Consider the following 17,169-nt stretch of genomic DNA (forward strand, 5'->3'; position numbering starts at 1 on the left):
TATTGGCGTAAATCGGCAACATACCTCTTCTTGCCAGACTGTGGCTAAAATAACGCACGTTTTCCCTTGATACCTGTTTGCGCACATCCATGCCGTACCTAGGAACGTTTTGCAAGCACTAGTTTCTCGTAGGCCCGGTCAGAGAAGGAATCACAAGCGGGTCATGGTAGCTATTTAGCGGAAATAGCATTTCTGCAAATCGAGGCAGCAACTTTGATGAAATCTTCAAATGTAAATTGAGTTGTGCTAAAATAAAATTATGCAGCAGCTCCTTGTTTCCATCTTTAGATTATTGACTGGAATGAACTTCGTGTGATGGATTTTTTTTTTGTTATTTGAAGATTTAGGTACGTTGCCAATCGGCAACATCAGGCCATAAAGGAAAACTGCAGTAGCTCCATCTGGTGGCCACAGTGACCGCATTTTAGTAGTATTTAGATGTATTACAGTGCTAAAACGTTTTTTAGAACATGCCATTTTAGTGAAATTCTATAATCATTGTAACAATAACATACAAAGATATAAAAAAAAAAGTTAGCCCTTTTTTTACACAGAACAAAATGAAACCGTTGGTGTTGTTTGCAAAGCGACCACAAGGTGGACCTACTGGACCACAAACAAGAGTTCCACGTCCGAAAATAATGTGCAATTATAATATAATTCGCAAATAAGTAATGGTACATAGAGGTATCTGATGTACAATGTATTATAAAACCTCAGGAAAGGGAACAAAATCTGATAATTAGTCATAAAAATTGTAGATATTTTGTAGATAAATTGTCTGCACCTTTATAAAGTGCTTTTTTTCACCTCCCTACATCAGGTGATGAAAGCAGCAGCAGCAGGGAAGGCACTGATGACAGGAACAGCAGTAATGAAGATGTTACTGAACATCCTGATGCCCTTCCTGTTACCAGAGCTGCTGCTGCAGGACGGCATCAGCTGCTCAAAATCAACACTTTGCAAGAATTTAGTGAAAAGCGTTAGCTCTGTTTACTGTTCTAATATCCTAACCTGAATACACAAGTGTTCAGTGTATCTTACAGTGCATTTACATTTGTAATAATTGTGAATAAATACATTTTGTCATTTTCATACATTTACAACTTTTGCCTGTTGTTGCCGAATTACAACATACCCAAAATTGCACTTATGCCTGTTGTTGCCGATTGGCAACATACCTAAAACTATATCTATACTATGTGCGACATAAAAATTTACAATCTCCACTTAATTTAGCATCAGCTTGAAAGCAAAAACACTGATAATAAATTTTTTTATATAATGGGAAATTAGTTCAGGCGTTAAGGGGTTAAACAAAATGTTGCTCAAGGCTAAATGACATATTCTAATCATTTTCTGTGTAAAAAAGCCAGACAACATTTATTTAATTCATGCCCTGGCAGTGTGAAATATGGATTTTCCTCAGTTGGTCAGCAATATTAATACAAGTCAGGGTGCCGGTGATTACATTTCACCACAGGCCATGATCTGTCCAATGCTGGACTAATATCACCCTCAGTATTACTTAAACCTCCCAGAAAACTCTATTCCATATTGATTATTGTATAGATTGGGGGAAATAAATAAAGCGGCCCTCTCTTGAGTTGACAAATTTGTAGGTAATCGTTTGCCACTTGATTTGTGTGTTTCACATGGACCTACAACATGGGAAATGTAGCGTATAGCATAGGCTATAAAGACCATTGTTTTGTTATTAAAATAAACAACAATTTCCAGACATTGTTATATCTTTTGCTCAAAATAAAATAAGATGAAATTCAGTGCACCCATTGCTTATGAAATCTCAAAAGTGTGTTTACTCTAAAAAAGAAAACAGAAGCTAAAGAAATAAACATATATTAAATGTTTTGCCATTTTTAAAAGTTGCTCTCCAATGTAAAATCAATTTTTATTGAGCTACTTTCCACAATATAACCACAAATAGTTTAAAGGACATTAATAAATACACAATGACAGTAAAATAAAAATGAACAATGCAAACGGCTTGTCCTCAATAAAATAAGCCAAGATCTCCCTCCACTCACTGTGCGTGTGTGAATATATGTACGTACTTTCCCTTCATAACTCCTGAATCACCCACAGAGCACACAGCACAGTGTACATGTATATTATATACAGCAGTGTTTTAGGTGATGATGCGTCAAGATTAGCACTGTGTAAAATGTAAACATTTGTCCCATACTTATTTTTGAAATAAAAGTAACCTGCATATATACAGTATAAACAGAGGAAGTGATTTTTAACATACTCCTGTTAGATGGAAAGAAAGGTGTAAACTGTAGACTGCTTTTGGAAAATTAGGCACCAAGGGTAGCAAGTTTTTTGTTTTCCAACTTTGACAGAAATAAGAATATTTACCTGAAGGGATCATTTAAGGAAGATAGTATGCACGAGGTTATTTCAACCACCCTTCACAACCATAATTACAGATACATAGTTAACAATATTTATAGAAACATGAACATGTTTCTGACAGGCAGTGTATTAGGTTATTTATGTGATGATGTGTTCAAAGGAAAAGTATGAGATTTTGCTATTTTAGTACAAATGCGTCTTATGCTAGGAATACACAGTAAAGCATAGTCATACTGCTTTTATTCTAGCTTTCAAACTTTGCTCCCAAATCCGTTTTGTCCTTCACTTCATCTGAGCAGTATTATGTTAGAGTATATGTATTACATTATATGTGAGTGTGCTAGACGTTGAACTGAAATACATGCACTTTTCATTGTACGTTCCAGATGCACTTGTACTCCTTGAATCATTTCAGGTAGGCTGGTACATGGTAATTGAAACTGGCATTAAATCTACCCTGGGCATTAATTACACTGATGAGGTCTGGGCGAATTCACTGGGTGCTTTACTCTGAAGAGTGCTCGAGACCGTGTCCGAGTCCAGCAGCTCTACAATGCTGTATGGGGAGCAGTCCTCTAGTCCGAGCTTCCCACACGCCCAACCACAAAAGCCCTTCTCCAGGTCCCGAACATCTTGCCACCACTCACTGAATGCCCACGAAACCTGCACCACCGCGGAGTACAGCGCCAAAGACAGCGCCATGGGCATAATCAGCATGGGGTAGAATATGATGAGGAAGGGGCATATGGTGATCTTGTGCCAAAACGTCCGCTCCTCGTTGTACACCAGAAAGACATTGTACCAAGTGAGAGTGCCGTAATAGAAGGAAGTGATGAAAGAGAGGACAAAAATCACAGGGAGACACGAAATACTCCACAGAACAACATGAGGCCCAGAACAGAGCCCGAAGCTGCAGTTGCGTCTTGAGCCGTCCCCGGCCTCGCACTCTGCATCCAGCCGCTCTTTGGACTTGGCCAGGTCACGGAGCTCCTTCTCGGTCAGGGTGAGGTGAATGTCCACCACCTGGCCCTTCTTCTTACCCCGTGTGATGGTGCCAGTCAGAGTCACGTAGCGACTATCGGGAGGAAGAGACCAGCCTCCACCTACAGCAACAAAACATTAAAGTTGAAATCTTACAAATGCATTTAGGGGCAAATTTTCCCACGAAATGCAGCCACAACTATTGTTTTTAATTGTTGTGGCTGCTCTAAGTGGAATTTCAGCTAAATGCCTTAATGGATAGAAATAAACATAGCAGCAGCTGTTTTGTTGGCCTAATTGAAAAAGCCACAAATGCTTTCAAAGAATGATCAGGCATAAAGCAATGAGATGGGCTCCGTCCATATTTGTCATTGCCTATGATGAGAAGTTTCTCTTGATTTCCCTACTTTGTAAACTTATGGATATGCAAAATATTGCCATAAACATGTACTCTCATATCACCATGCATATCGCAAACTCATCCGGTCCCTACCTTCATTAGTTGGAGTACACAGGAACTTGGCCCCCTCCTCTGGGCTCCTCTCATGGGCCTCCTCTCCGGTCTGTTCCTCCTCTGACGCCCTCTCGATCTCAGAGCGGTACACAATGATGGACTCAGGTCGTGGCTCTCTCTTTTTTCTCCTCTTCCTCCTCATAGACGGCCCAGTATCTGCGTTGTCGGTGTGGTTGCCTGATACGTCTGACCTCAGGGAGACCATCTGGGGGCTGCCCTCCCCCTCTGTGTGGGACGCTTCCATTTGAGCCATGTTCAGACCTGCACAAATGAAATCTCTATCCTACCCCAGGCTTGTTTTTAGTAGTTGTGTGCTGTTTCCATGTCTGCTGTAGCCACAGTGCTGTAAAATATTCATGGGATATAGAAAGGAAAAGGAAAAGAGGGGAAGAGGAAATACCATCAGAAATGCATCCAGAGGCAGACTGATCCTGCATGCATGGCCTACATTTTGTCTGTTTACAAATTAATATAAGCCTATGTAATTTCATATATTTATAACGCATTCCTATAGCTTAGATAGTCTGATAGGTAGCACTGAATGGATTACATACACAGCAAAATGCACAATGCCCCATTTGTGTAAAGGTTAGTAGCGCATCAGCGTGACAGCATGAATTGGTGGTGCCCTATAATTTTAACTAAAAGTGATGATCAGTAACCGCTTCAATTGCATAAAACCATACTACTATAGATAAACAACAGCGCACGTTTGTTTGTCACGAATGGATGAAGGGGTAAAATCATGGGGTAAAATGGACAAAGACGCCCATCTCCCAGAGTCCCAGCTGATCTCCTCCCATAGAAAACCCACCCAGTGTCCGCTCTTTTGTCTGCAGCCGGCGAAAAGCGCTGCATGTGCACTTATCCGACGCAAATGCAGCCTTACCTTTAGCAATGAGCGGGGTACGCCTTGGATGTACTTCACAAACGGACAATTTCATCACGAGCTAGCGCTACCATCACAGCGGCGCTTTCGCTGCGACGCACAGCACGTACAGATGCGCCGCGCAGACTGGAATATCTAAATCCCGCCCCGCATCCCACATGTGTCTCACACTGTGATGACAGTAACAACGAAGAGACTCTGCCGTGCTCTGAATTACTGTAAATGCAAAATGTTGCTTTTAGTGAGTCGAGCCACCCGTTATCACATTACATTATTGCAAAGTATAGCAAAACATAAGATAAATACAAGTAGGTGTAGCAGGAAAGTCTGTTTCCCATGTGCTTCTTCCCTTTATAAAGGCATTGTTAGCAAATGGTTAGCAACTACCTGTCTTATAATGCAACGTATACCTATTTTATGTTCAGGAATGTGATATCATATCGCTATTGCATTATGGGACTAGCAGCAGGTGCAAACTAATGAAGATTTTAAAAGTTAAAATACTGGAGTTGTTCACATTAAAACACTTGGACACCACATTGAGTTAGATGTATTTACCAGCAGTAACTCAGCAGCTAATGGAGTTGTTCCACGGCTTTTTCCTCCACTCTTTATACTGTTTTTAGCTAATGTTATGTTGTAGTCAATGGAAAATGCTAACAGCTGCAAAGATGGCGGATCTCCATGGTAACCGTGGACTTTCCCGAACTCTATAAAACATATCTTTTTTGTTCGTATATCGTCAACATGTTTTGGACTTATTCTATTAATGTGTAGGGACTTGAAGGATGAGAATGTAGAATTTGAGGAAAATCCAATGTGTGGTTCTGTATCGTAAATAAAGTATCTTTGGGGTCAACGTTGCTAATCGCTAGCATTGATTGACAGTAGATTGATCGCTAGCATCAGCTTTATTCTGGTGGTTGAGTTTTCAAAAATGTCTGACGAAAATCTGCTTCAAAACATTGACAGCCTGCTTTTTCAATGTGGTAAGGGACTAAGTCAGTCAATTAAAATATCAATTGACAATGTTAATAATTCTGGATTAATTATATTGTTTGTGTCATTTTAGCTCTTCAAACAAGAGAGCTTTCTCAAAAGAAAAATGAAATAAACCAACAAATTAAAGGTAGGATATAGTGCAGTTACAGATACCATCTCAACTCTTTGATAATGTATTGACCAAGCCGGCTTCAGTGTTGTCATTTTACTGTATTTGTGTAAACAAGTGGAAAACCAGGTACTTACAAGTGATTGTGAACAGTTTACAGAGATAATATTGCTAAAGCAAAGTCTAATATCGAAACAAGTAAGACCAAAATCAAGGGCCTTGAGGAAGAAATGAAGACAAAGCAAAATGCTTTAACACAGAACAAAACTGTTGCCAAAAGGTAATGTGTGGCTTATGTTTCCACATAAAACTATTACTGGACAAGGGAAATATGAAAATATAGTAATGTATTAATGCCATCTCATTCTAACAGCATGAAAAGTACCAATAGCCTGCTCCTTCATTATGAGCAATCCCTGAAGGCTGAATTGGAGAACAGGAAGGCCAGTTACAATCGTGACAGGTAGGCCTTTATCAGAAGCATAGAGTACATGTACTTTATATAACATCACTGACACTTGCTCTTGGTGTGTAATCTGTGAAGGGAAGAATATGAAAAGAGGATTGTGAGCTACAGAGCGTCTTTCCAGTCCTATAAAGAGTATTATTACAACAATCCTCTCGCTCAAAAGCTCCTTGGGCTTCAGGCAGAAAACAGAGAGATCGAGGCAAAGATTAAGAGCTATGATGAACAAATAACATCAAAGCAAGAGGAGTTGGTCAACCTCACTGGTGAGGTTGACTCATCTTTTTTTGTGTTTACAAGTGTCTGAGTTATAAAAGTGTAAAGCCTTTTATGCGTTTTATTGATGCCTGTTTTGTTTTACCAGCTCCAGTAATCCATGCCTCTTTCCCAGAGAATCAGCCGGAAGGGTATATTTTTCCAGCATTTATTTAACCGTGACTTGCCAAATCTATATAACTTCTAAGTACGTCATTGTCTTAATTTGCTCCAGTAATTCTGAACAAGTTCCTGAAAATGAGCCTGAAAAGCAACCAGAGCTGGAGATCGTGGACGACAACGACACCTCATCTCAGTCCATCATGGTAGCTACACAAAACTCAAATAAAACGATTCAAGAAACATTATGTATAGAGTGCTGCACATTTTCCAAAGAATCAGAAGAGAAGTCAAAGACAAACTTTGTGTTATTGTTACATTTGGTGAGTAATATAATAATGAATAACTGATTAGACTTAATATTACAGGAAGATCATATTCCATCTGAAGAGGTTTCTAGAGAAGATACTGAAGAAGCCCAGAATATATCCACTTCCTGTCTGCCTGCAGAAGAGGGTGATACAGAGGGCTCTCTGCAGAAGGATGGCAAGTACAGAAGGCATAATGTTTCTATCATATCAACTTTTGCACTAATTTAGACTTTAATTTCCATTAGAACAACATCCTCAAGAAGAAATAGCGACTGTAGAAGCGGATCAGAAGGCGGGGATACAGGATCCATCTTCTGGGCCACAGCATCCGTCTATAGTATACTTGATTTAGTAAATCTATTAAGAATGCAAACAAAAACAATATAAGCAATAATTTTACTCACACTTTGTTAGCACAGTCATCACTATTTCAGCAGACCTTCAGTTAAAAACACTTTGCATTTTCCTGGTTTCCAGCGTTTCAATTTAGTTCAATTACCATTTTGTACAGGAAGAACAGTTCACTGTGTTGGAAATTGAGCAGGCGATGGAGTTTGAGATGGGTGAAGGTCCAGAAAACAATCAAGCCACCAGCAAAGAGGCAGATGAAACCCTCACATCCTTGAGTCAAGCATCTTCACTAGAAACAAGCCAGCAAGCTTCTCCTGCAAGAACCCAACCTGACCTCGCAACTCCAACATTCCCATTTACGTAAGATTGAAAAATCACTGTCTTGGCATAAGAAGACTGCACATATTGGAAGCTGTCTATATTTTATGTTGAAGGTTTAGTCCTGGCCCATCTCCACATGCCTCTGATTCAAGCAAATCTCCTGCTTTCTCCTTTAATCTTCACTCCGAACCAAGCACCCCAGGCTTTTTTGGCTTTGGAGCACAGGACGAGGTGTGCCAAAAGAAATCGTAGTAGTGGTAGACCTTAATGTGTTCTTCTTTTGACTTATGCTGCTCTTATTGCAGGATCCATCTTCACCATTCACAAGTTCCTTTTTTGGAGAGAAGGTTCTGTATAATCTTCAGCGTCTGTGTCAGAATGTGTAATTTTGCAAATGTTATTGTGTGTTTTTTTTCTACACAGAAAGTTGCGGAGTCTAAAACCTCAATGGGTAAAATGCCACACATCAGTTTAGTCTTTGATTGTTATGTAACTTTCTAATCTTGTCTTCGAAAATGTAGAGTTCCTGTTTAACCAACCAGAGCCACGGGAGGACTTCCAGTTTTCATTCAACGCCAAGAGTGACTCAGGAGGCAACAACAAAGATAAAGCCAAGGATGACTTTCCATTTTCATTCAACTTTTAATTGAAGAAAAGGTTAAAAACATCAGTGTTCATGTGTTACATGGCATGTTTTCTGTTCAAAGTCAACAAAGGTTCAGTACAATCAGTTTGCATTTCCATTTACACTGGAAAAAAACAACAAAAAACACTCAAATACAGTTATGTACGTATCACAACAGAAAGAAAACATAAAGTCGTCAAAATGTCAATTGTTTATCCAGAATACTGTTATAGCAAATGAAATACAAAGGATAGAAAGGCATTTACTGTACTTGGCATACTTTTATGGCTTGCATATCGCTGATAAATAAATTACTTTCAATGCTTGATTCCTCAGGTTTTTTTTAAAAATATATATATAACACTATACTGAAATATCTATAAAGTACAGAGAACCAGATCAGAATAACCCACGTCAGTACTATTGAACACTACAATCTGGTTTGTTATGCCGTAACTCTAATAAGGTTATAAAAAGTAGTCAGTAGTAAAATTCCTCTTTAAATTGCACTATTTTAAAACCTTTTTATACCCATTCGTTTTAGTTAGCTGCTGCACCAGGAAGGATAGATAAGGGTAAATGGTGATAATAATATGGCCCTTATTGCGAGTAAAAGGAGCCTAAAAACCAGGGTCAACACTGAGTGAGCGCTGTGTCACATGTTTGATGCGTCCAGGGACGTATTCACTGAAGCTGGTTTGATACTTGGCCAACATCTTCAGCAGTGGTCTCATGTGGGACCACCACTGGTCCTTTGGCTTTCGGTGTCTGCAAAACATAGACAATTCCTATTTTAATACAAGCACATGTATTTGTCAATCATAAACAATAGGTGTTAGCGATCACAGAATGTATCAATCTGCTTACTCAAAATCTGTTATCTCCTTTAGTTCAGAGACTGGAGTGAAAGCAACAACCTTCCTGTTCAGTCCGAGCACACAGGCAGTGCCGGGTGAGTTTGCAAAGACACGCCCTATTAAAGTAAACAGGAAGTAAAGGTCAATTCCATGTGATTATTCTACTTTACTGGCTATTTTAGCTCAAACTCAATGACTTACCTCCTCTGAAGTTTTCAGTCAGTTGCTGTGAAATCCACTGCACAGCCTTTACACCCATCTTGGTGCCAAAATTTCTGTCAAAGGGAGTAGGTGCTCCTCCCTAAAGATTTAAGATTACAACAGTAAAAAAATAGACCAATGTATAACTATTGTTAAGATCAGTCAACAGACCTGTTGCAGATGTCCAAGCACATTCACCCTGCAGTCAAAAATGCCTTTTCCCTCAGCTGAGTAGAGCTTGTGAATGAAGTCAGTAGTGTAGTGCTCATGGCAGTGTTCATTCCTATTACAACCAGAACAAAAGATCACACATACTGAAAATCACAACCTTACATTCACGTTGAATTTTTAATGCTTTGGTTTGGTAATTACCGTATCACTAAACCTCGCTGAATGTCCTTCTTCATCTTTTCAGCCAAATGCCCAACGTTAGTCTAGAAAAGTTATTTTTTATAACATTATAAACTGATGTTTCACATACGAATATGTGTTGTTTAAGGTTAATGTTAACCTTAAGATCATGGATGTTGAAGGGGTCCTCAAAAATGTAGACAGCATCGGCACCTACAGCCAAACCAGTGATGGTGGCCAAATATCCACAGAAGCCCCCCATTGTCTCCACCACAAACACACGTCTCTTCGTCCCGGACGCAGACTGCTTGATCTTGTCACAACCCTGTTCAGACAAACACACCTAAATTACAATCTTTGTCAGGGGGTATTGTTTTCAGTTTCGATAGTTTGGTGGCATATACAGTATTAGTACAGCTGCTGTAAAACACGAGTCTTTTCATTGATTATTCTGTAACAGCCAGTGTTGCAGCCTAACACACATGAACAATTATAAAGTGCTCTGGCCCTGCTCTGTGTTACCTCCATGGCAGCATTGACAGCTGTGTCTGCCCCCAAACTGAAGTCTGTTCCAGGCACATTGTTGCTGATGGTGGCAGGGATGACACACATGGGGATGCAGAGGTCCCCGTATTGACCCCGGGCTTCAAACAGCTCCAGCACACCATGGTAGCCCTGAATGGTCAGCAGCAGCATTGATTATACACCACTATACACCACATAATACAATAATGCTGTATTTCATGATTCAATGAATGCAGTTTACCTCAAAGCCTCCGATCACAAGCAAAGATGTAATTTGTTTCTTATTGATTGTACTGACAATCTTCTCCATGCATTTGGAAGGAAGGGTTCTACAGGAAATATAAGGAACATATGTCAATTTGATAATCAGGCAATATTTAGTAAGATATCCACAGCCATCTTTACCTCACAATCCTCATTTTACATTTTAAATATACCAATACAATTGTTCTGCTTTTCTACAAATGTAGCCAAATTATAGTGTGTTTTACATGAAGAAAACCCCTTCAAGCTTTCCTTTTCTTTTAGGTCATTCATTTCTCAATGCCTTGAAGATTGAATAACATGGTCTCATTGTTTCTCACCGTTTTGTTCCCAGTCTTGAGCCTCCTTGACCAGTCCATCCTGCAACATTGTACCACTCCATCTCAAACACCTGTGAGAACAATTCACTGTAGGTTTTGCTTGGATTTGCATTCAATCAAAAGGGCTTAAAATCTTACTTCTCCGTCAGCAAGTCCTTGAAAGCCATTGTGGACAGCGTAGACTTTGTGCCCATGAGCAATGGCTAACCTGGCAGCAGACCTCACAGCAGCGTTCATCCCAGGAGCTGGAGCCCCAACGTTTATTATGGCTAGAGAGAAATTAGACTGGAAACAAGTTTGCAGTGTAAGTGCAGTCAGTTCATTTGAGGCTCAAAGTGATAATGACCGGCGGGAAAGCAATGGAAGCTAGTACTAACCTTAATTTGGGCAGGTTTTTGAAAGGCAAGAAGTTTGTAAATATTCCAGTTATTTTCAAAACTCCTACAAGAGAAGATTTAGTTAAGTATTTATATTTACTGCATTAACAACAATAATTATGGAAGAGACGCAATAAGATAATAAAGATCTCTTACCCTCCACGCAGTTTGATAGCGTCTTCAAATCTTTTCTCATTCATTGCCTGCTGAACAAGTTTAGTCTTTGAAAAGCAAAAGTAGCGTTTTAGTTAGCTGATCACAGTTCTGTGTGTGAACAAAAGAAGGCGGGCGCTCACCATGTCCACACACTCCATGAGCGGCAGCCTGACGGCGTGGTTCCCAGTCAGGCCGATGACACAGGCTGGAGTGTCCGGGGTCGCCTCCATCAGGGCCAACACGGCCTCCACGCCCAACTTACTGCTCTGTGGGATGGAAAAGAAACTAGCCATTTAGCACTAAGGGTCACAATATAAATGCCAGTGACCAGTTATTTAGAAAACAAACATCTCTATGATCTTTCAGCAGGTTTAAACTCACCAAGACTCTGTCGAAGGCTGAAGGGGTCCCTCCTCTCTGAACATGGCCCAGTACTGTCACTCTGGTGTCGTAGCCAAGCCTTTCGACCACCAGCTTTAGATGTGAATGGATTTATTAAAGGATGTGACAAACGAGAAGGGTATTTTTCAGCATCATTTTTCAATTATTGCTTTAAAAAGCCTTTGACAGCACCACTAAGGTTTTACTTACATCTTTTATGTAAGTTGATGAAATTGGTTTTCCATTTCTGTCAACAGCGCCTTCTGCGACGATTATAATGTTGAGCCTGGATCCAGCGCGACTCTGGTGTAGCATTAAAAATGGACAATACACAATCTTTACAACTTTATACAAATATAACACTTCCTAGTGTAATTCAGCGCAAGCGTTCGCGCCTTACCGCCTCTAGACGAGCGCACATGCGGTCCTCCCATCCCTCTAGAGGAGGGGCCTCTGGGATGAAAAGCCAGTCGGCCCCAGACGCCAGCGCTGACACTAAAGCCAGATAGCTAGTATGGGAGTAACATGAGATTTTTGTATAGGTAAATTACAAAAGATAGAAGAGAGAGAAGTTATACTCACCCACAGTGGCGTCCCATGACCTCCAGAACAAAGGTGCGCTGGTGGCTACAAAACGAGGAAAATAATGTTAGCCTGACAAGCTGGGGCATGTTTAAGCAAGTCATTACAAGAATAAATAGTAACTCAAATGTACACTAAGGCAGGCCACAGTTAAAAGTTTGGGAAATGAAATGTATTGTCTTGTATTTATTATAGTATAGTAAAAAGGAATGTAGTAGCTCCTGGATATTAGCTGTTAGTTTCTTACCTTTGGGCAGTTGTCATGATGGCATCAACAATCTCCATGATGCGGTGCAGTGCAGAGTCAGCACCTATGGTCATGTCAGTCCCACAGAAGTCGTTGTCAATGGAGCCCACCAGTCCCACAATGTTAAGATGGCTATACTGTGAGGCCATGGTGTCTGCAATTCTTCCTAGAAGCATCATAAAGTACCAAAAATACATTTTAATCCGAATAATGCCACTATGACAATATATTCTAAGATGTCTTACCTTTCTCTACCAGCTCCTGGAGCAAACCGCTCCACTCGTTGCGGAAGATGTTAGCCCCTGTCAGACTGCCATCGCCTCCGCACACGCACAGGTTGGTGATGCCTCTTTTCACCAAGTTCAAAGCAGCAGCAAGTCGGCCCTCGCGGGTTGTGAAGGCTTTACATCTGGCACTACCTATCACGGTTCCTCCCTGCATATAAGTAAGTAGGCCTTGAGCACCAAAAATGAACAGCACATTTAGTAACTAGCTTACAAAATTAGAGGATCGTAAGTGACCGTTATCAGCACCACCAGAGGACACTAAGGTCAAAGACTGCAGCTATTGTGGCTGTACTTTGTAATAAAAATGATCCTGTCTTCATGGGGTCATATGTTAAAACCTGGTAACCCCTATAGTTAAAACTAAATCAGGACTTTAAAATATAAATTTAAAATATAAATTGTAAAATTAAATTGCTATTCTCTCAAAACCCTGCAGCCTTATTTAGTGCTGGGCAAAAACGTGGTTTGATGTGAAAATCAAATTGTGGGTCAAATTGATTTGTATTTTTAGAAAATATGTTTTGTCCCCCCTTTCTTAAATGTTGCATTTGTCAACACATCCTCATGGGTTTCTGTAGTGCACAGTGCGGGCAACCCTCTGTCCCCTCCCCCAGTGTCTAGCCCAGTCAGCAGCGGAGCACTTTTAGCACAAACACGTTCAAATCATTGTAAGTCAGCCACGATCGCTTGTTTGCCTTTGAACCATGCTTTTTACAATGTCTCAAAGCATGGATAGAAAATTATGTGATAAAACTCTCTTGACTTGAACCATTGTATAACATGCAGACAGCCAAATGTGGACAAAATGCTATTGCATTCTTAAAGTCCTTAGCAATATCTACATTAAATCTACTAAATAACTCAGTACTAAGCACACAATGTGAATAATCAGGGCTTGATATTAACACTAGACAAATGCTGGTAAACTTTTGTTCAGGCAGGTAACTCATTTACTCATTTGATCAATTGAATCTTATAATATAGTATGGTATAGTAGTCAAGATGTACAAATATCCTACAATTTTAACTTAAAGTTATAAATAAGCTGATGGCAAATGGGTAAATCTAGCGGGAAAACAATTTGAGGCAGCCCAAAGCCTAACAACATGCAATTAAGTGCAAAATGTAAAAAATAATAACCATAACAAGCTCAAAACCCCTTACCAGGCGATATTTGCTTTTAGACAAACCAAAGTAATAAGAGAGAGAGACAGAACGGAGTGTAAAGAGAAATTCAATTGATACATAACATTTAATATTATAGTTATCAGTTATGGTGTGTCAACTTACGAGTTGGATGATATTGGTCACACTGTGCCAATGAGCCAGTTTGATGTTATCACCTCCATCCACCAGGCCCTGGTACCCCTATCAATGATCAACAATGGCAGGTCAGGTGTGTGTGCAGTCACAACAAGGCTGTTTGCACAACAGCCATAAAGACACATTAGACTATTTACCTCGTGAATTAGATAGACTTTGGCCCCGACATAGATTCCCATCCTGGTGACTGCTCGCACAGCAGCATTCATTCCTTGAGCACAACAATGTTATATTATGCACACACATTAAGCTTCTTTGTAGTAAGTTTTGCAGAAACTAATTTGTGGAAAAACAAGTTGTCAAAAATGCATTGTGGCAAAAAAAGAAAGAAAAGAAAGCATGAATGTGTAAAGACTGATGCCTTATCTAAAAAAGCCCCAAAGGGATTTGCAAAGGCTACAATGAATGACAAGAAGATAAGAAATCCTTGGGTTGAAGGTGACGCTTAGAAGAATAACGTAATTATTAACTATTAACGCATCTCAGGGGACAGGAAATCTCAGAGAAGTTTGAAACATATAATGTTTCAATTCCGTAAAATCCTGCAATAGTGTGTTACACTGTGGTAGTGTGTAAGTCTATAATAGAAACATCATAAATAGAGGTATGACAGTGTATGGCTCCCCCCAGTGTTCACTAAATCTGTTCCTAACCAATTGTAGCCAGACGAACGACCAGATTACGGTTTGCGTTTATGCATCGTTAGCGGAGCAAACACTTTATGAAGAGTAAACATGTCACCTTGTGCATCTCCGCCGCTGGTCAGCACCGCCATGGCTCGCCCTGCCCCAGTCATCTTCAGCCTCTCCAGATCTACCGAGTCCAGCCGCTTCATTGTTTTTCAGGTGGTGCAAAACAAGAAACAAGGGGGATAAAACAATACAATAGTTGTAATAGATGTCAAAGTGTAGAAGGTCTAGCCCAGGGGTCGCTTCCTTGGCGACAGCTGGCTTTCCGTGCACGTAAAGCCCCAGCCCCAACAGAAACACTTCCCCCTTGACTCAGCTCCTCCCATAGACTCTGGAGGCAGGTTGGAGGAATAGTAGTGTCTTCTATGGTTTTCCGCTCCGCTCCGTGCGCTTCTACAACGATCCACCAGCGTCAGGTCTGTGCGTAACGAGCGCGTCGGAGCTGCACCTCCCCTTTGGCCATGCCCTGTTTGTTCAGACTCCGGGCTGTGGAGTTTCATCTGCACGTACACCAGTATCATCAGATCAGTATTGAATCATTGGATTGCCCGAAATGTAGAAACAGGAAGCGCTTGCTGCAGCTGGCCACAGGCTCCATGTTTTACGCACAGATCAAGTATGGAGAGATAGTTTTAATTACAGTGGGGGGGAAAAGTATTTGGCCAAAATCCAATAGAATGTCTATGTGAAACTGACCAAATACTTTTTTCCCCCACTGTAAGTGTACATGTTTCGTTACATCTTCAAAAGCCGTTCAGTTGAAAATATCCAATTTTGTTATTTTTATTATTACTCAGCGGATCAATATATAGGCATAACATAAAGCAACACTTACAACAAACAACACAAACCATGTTCATTGACTGAATTACTAACATTGACAGGGAAAACCAGATTTATGATTGAAGAAATTACAACAAAAAAGCTGTAAAGTTAAGAGTGTTGACCATAATGTACAGTAGCATTAAAAGGAAAAGAAAATTAGTCTGGTTGTCTGCTCCTCTGACACAGCACTGTTCCACAGCACACACGCTTATATGAATGATTAATCATTCACTATCATTGAACCCCGAACTGGCACCAGCCGTTTCATCATTTCTATTCCCAGTCAACTTCTCATGTTGGTCTCTCCACTGAAAATCTCGATCATGTCTTACCTGTTGTTTTTGTGTCCTGTTGCTGCAGTTGTCCCGCTCATATCCCAGTGCCTCCATGTGAGTGCTCAGGGAGCTATCAAGTAACCAAACAAAACCTGTGGACTTCTGACTCTCAGAGCCAAACAACCAGGTGATTTCGTCAGGGCTAGAAGTGGAGGCTTGATGTTAGTCACCAAAGATAAATACCTATACTGACAGAACCATGTTTCCAACAAAGCCAGTCGAAAGACACTTGGGATAGTGGCCATTCAATCAAATGTAGATCCTGTGATTTTATTTGATTATTTAACCATTTTGAACTGTATGGATGTCTCAAATCCTTCATCACTTCTTCTTCCTGGGTGCAGAGTTGTGATGTTTACTTGTTTTGTAATGTTAACTCAAAAAAAATGTTGTAAATGAGCCAATAGGAAGATCATCTAAAAAGAACTAGATTGATTGGAACTTTTGTAACATATACAATACGTCAGCTACGCTTTGCAGGGCCCAGGTCCCCACACTGTGTCTGCTTTTATTTGACTGTTACAATAAAAGAGCATAAGATCGTCACCAAAAGCTTCTTATCAGATACCATACAATAAGACTGTAAAGCAACATGTGCAATAATCCCCTACGTGCAATAATCTCTGTATCAGCGCCACTTGTTGACAACCTGCGCTAGGACTGTAAACTTTACATCTCGATATTCTACTTTTTATAGTCTGTTCTAATTTTTATTCAATTTTTTTTCTTTTTTGTTACAATTTAACTGTTTGCACATTTCCTGTCTATTTTGCACACCCTGAGGGATCTTATTGAATGCTGATTGTAGCAAGTGAATTTCTCCGTTGTGAGATCAATAAAGAATTATCTTATCTTATCTTATCTTACTTTACCTAACCTTACCTTACCTTACCTTACCTTACCTTACCTTACCTTACCTTACCTTACCTTACCTAACCTTATCTTATCTTATCTTAAAAAGCAAGCCACCCAATAGTCCGAACCAGGAATCAACATGAGGATCTTTTGGTTTATGTGGTATAAGATGAACACAACTGATATGGGTGGTACTAGTGGTCTTTTATGATCATGTTTATGGCTGAATTTTGTACATTCAATTAAAATATTAGTCTAAATGAAATGTTTA

The 17,169-nt window shown here is 40.0% G+C and overlaps 2 protein-coding genes across 2 annotated transcripts; both read right to left on the reverse strand.

The window, feature by feature from the left end:
- Positions 1-1,899: 1,899 nt before the first annotated feature.
- Positions 1,900-4,901, reverse strand: tmem169b (transmembrane protein 169b). Its single transcript, XM_079563177.1, has 3 exons — positions 4,764-4,901; positions 3,854-4,217; positions 1,900-3,482 (listed from the first exon to the last, which is right to left on the reverse strand). The coding sequence occupies exons 2-3, from the start codon at positions 4,125-4,127 to the stop codon at positions 2,848-2,850; spliced, it is 909 nt and encodes a 302-aa protein (XP_079419303.1). The 5' UTR covers positions 4,128-4,217; positions 4,764-4,901; the 3' UTR covers positions 1,900-2,847.
- Positions 4,902-8,368: 3,467 nt separating this feature from the next.
- LOC306967504 (ATP-dependent 6-phosphofructokinase, liver type-like) lies at positions 8,369-15,257 on the reverse strand. Its single transcript, XM_079562581.1, has 22 exons — positions 14,936-15,257; positions 14,332-14,405; positions 14,162-14,239; positions 12,830-13,019; positions 12,585-12,750; positions 12,338-12,382; positions 12,156-12,264; positions 11,966-12,058; positions 11,756-11,848; positions 11,515-11,640; positions 11,375-11,439; positions 11,219-11,282; positions 10,980-11,126; positions 10,842-10,912; positions 10,499-10,586; positions 10,255-10,407; positions 9,893-10,057; positions 9,754-9,815; positions 9,553-9,664; positions 9,382-9,481; positions 9,191-9,296; positions 8,369-9,091 (listed from the first exon to the last, which is right to left on the reverse strand). Exons 1-22 carry the CDS (start codon positions 15,027-15,029, stop codon positions 8,944-8,946), a joined length of 2,349 nt encoding a protein of 782 aa, XP_079418707.1. The 5' UTR covers positions 15,030-15,257; the 3' UTR covers positions 8,369-8,943.
- Between the last annotated feature and the right edge of the window lie 1,912 nt (positions 15,258-17,169).

This window comes from Gobius niger (assembly GCF_951799975.1).
Source record: "Gobius niger genome assembly, chromosome: 9".
NCBI lineage: Eukaryota > Metazoa > Chordata > Actinopteri > Gobiiformes > Gobiidae > Gobius > Gobius niger.

Bases quoted from the DNA above. Each gene is read 5' to 3' on its own strand.
- tmem169b (XM_079563177.1), bottom strand. From the start codon at position 4,127: ATGGCTCAAATGGAAGCGTCCCACACAGAGGGGGAGGGCAGCCCCCAG. The intron at 3,483-3,853 runs GTAGGGACCGGA...TTGTTGCTGTAG, and splicing joins GTGTACTCCAACTAATGAAG to GTGGAGGCTGGTCTCTTCCT.
- LOC306967504 (XM_079562581.1), bottom strand. From the start codon at position 15,029: ATGAAGCGGCTGGACTCGGTAGATCTGGAGAGGCTGAAGATGACTGGG. The intron at 11,641-11,755 runs GTGAGTTTAAAC...TCCATCCCACAG, and splicing joins CAGCCTTCGACAGAGTCTTG to AGCAGTAAGTTGGGCGTGGA. The intron at 9,092-9,190 runs GTAAGCAGATTG...TATGTTTTGCAG, and splicing joins AAGGAGATAACAGATTTTGA to ACACCGAAAGCCAAAGGACC.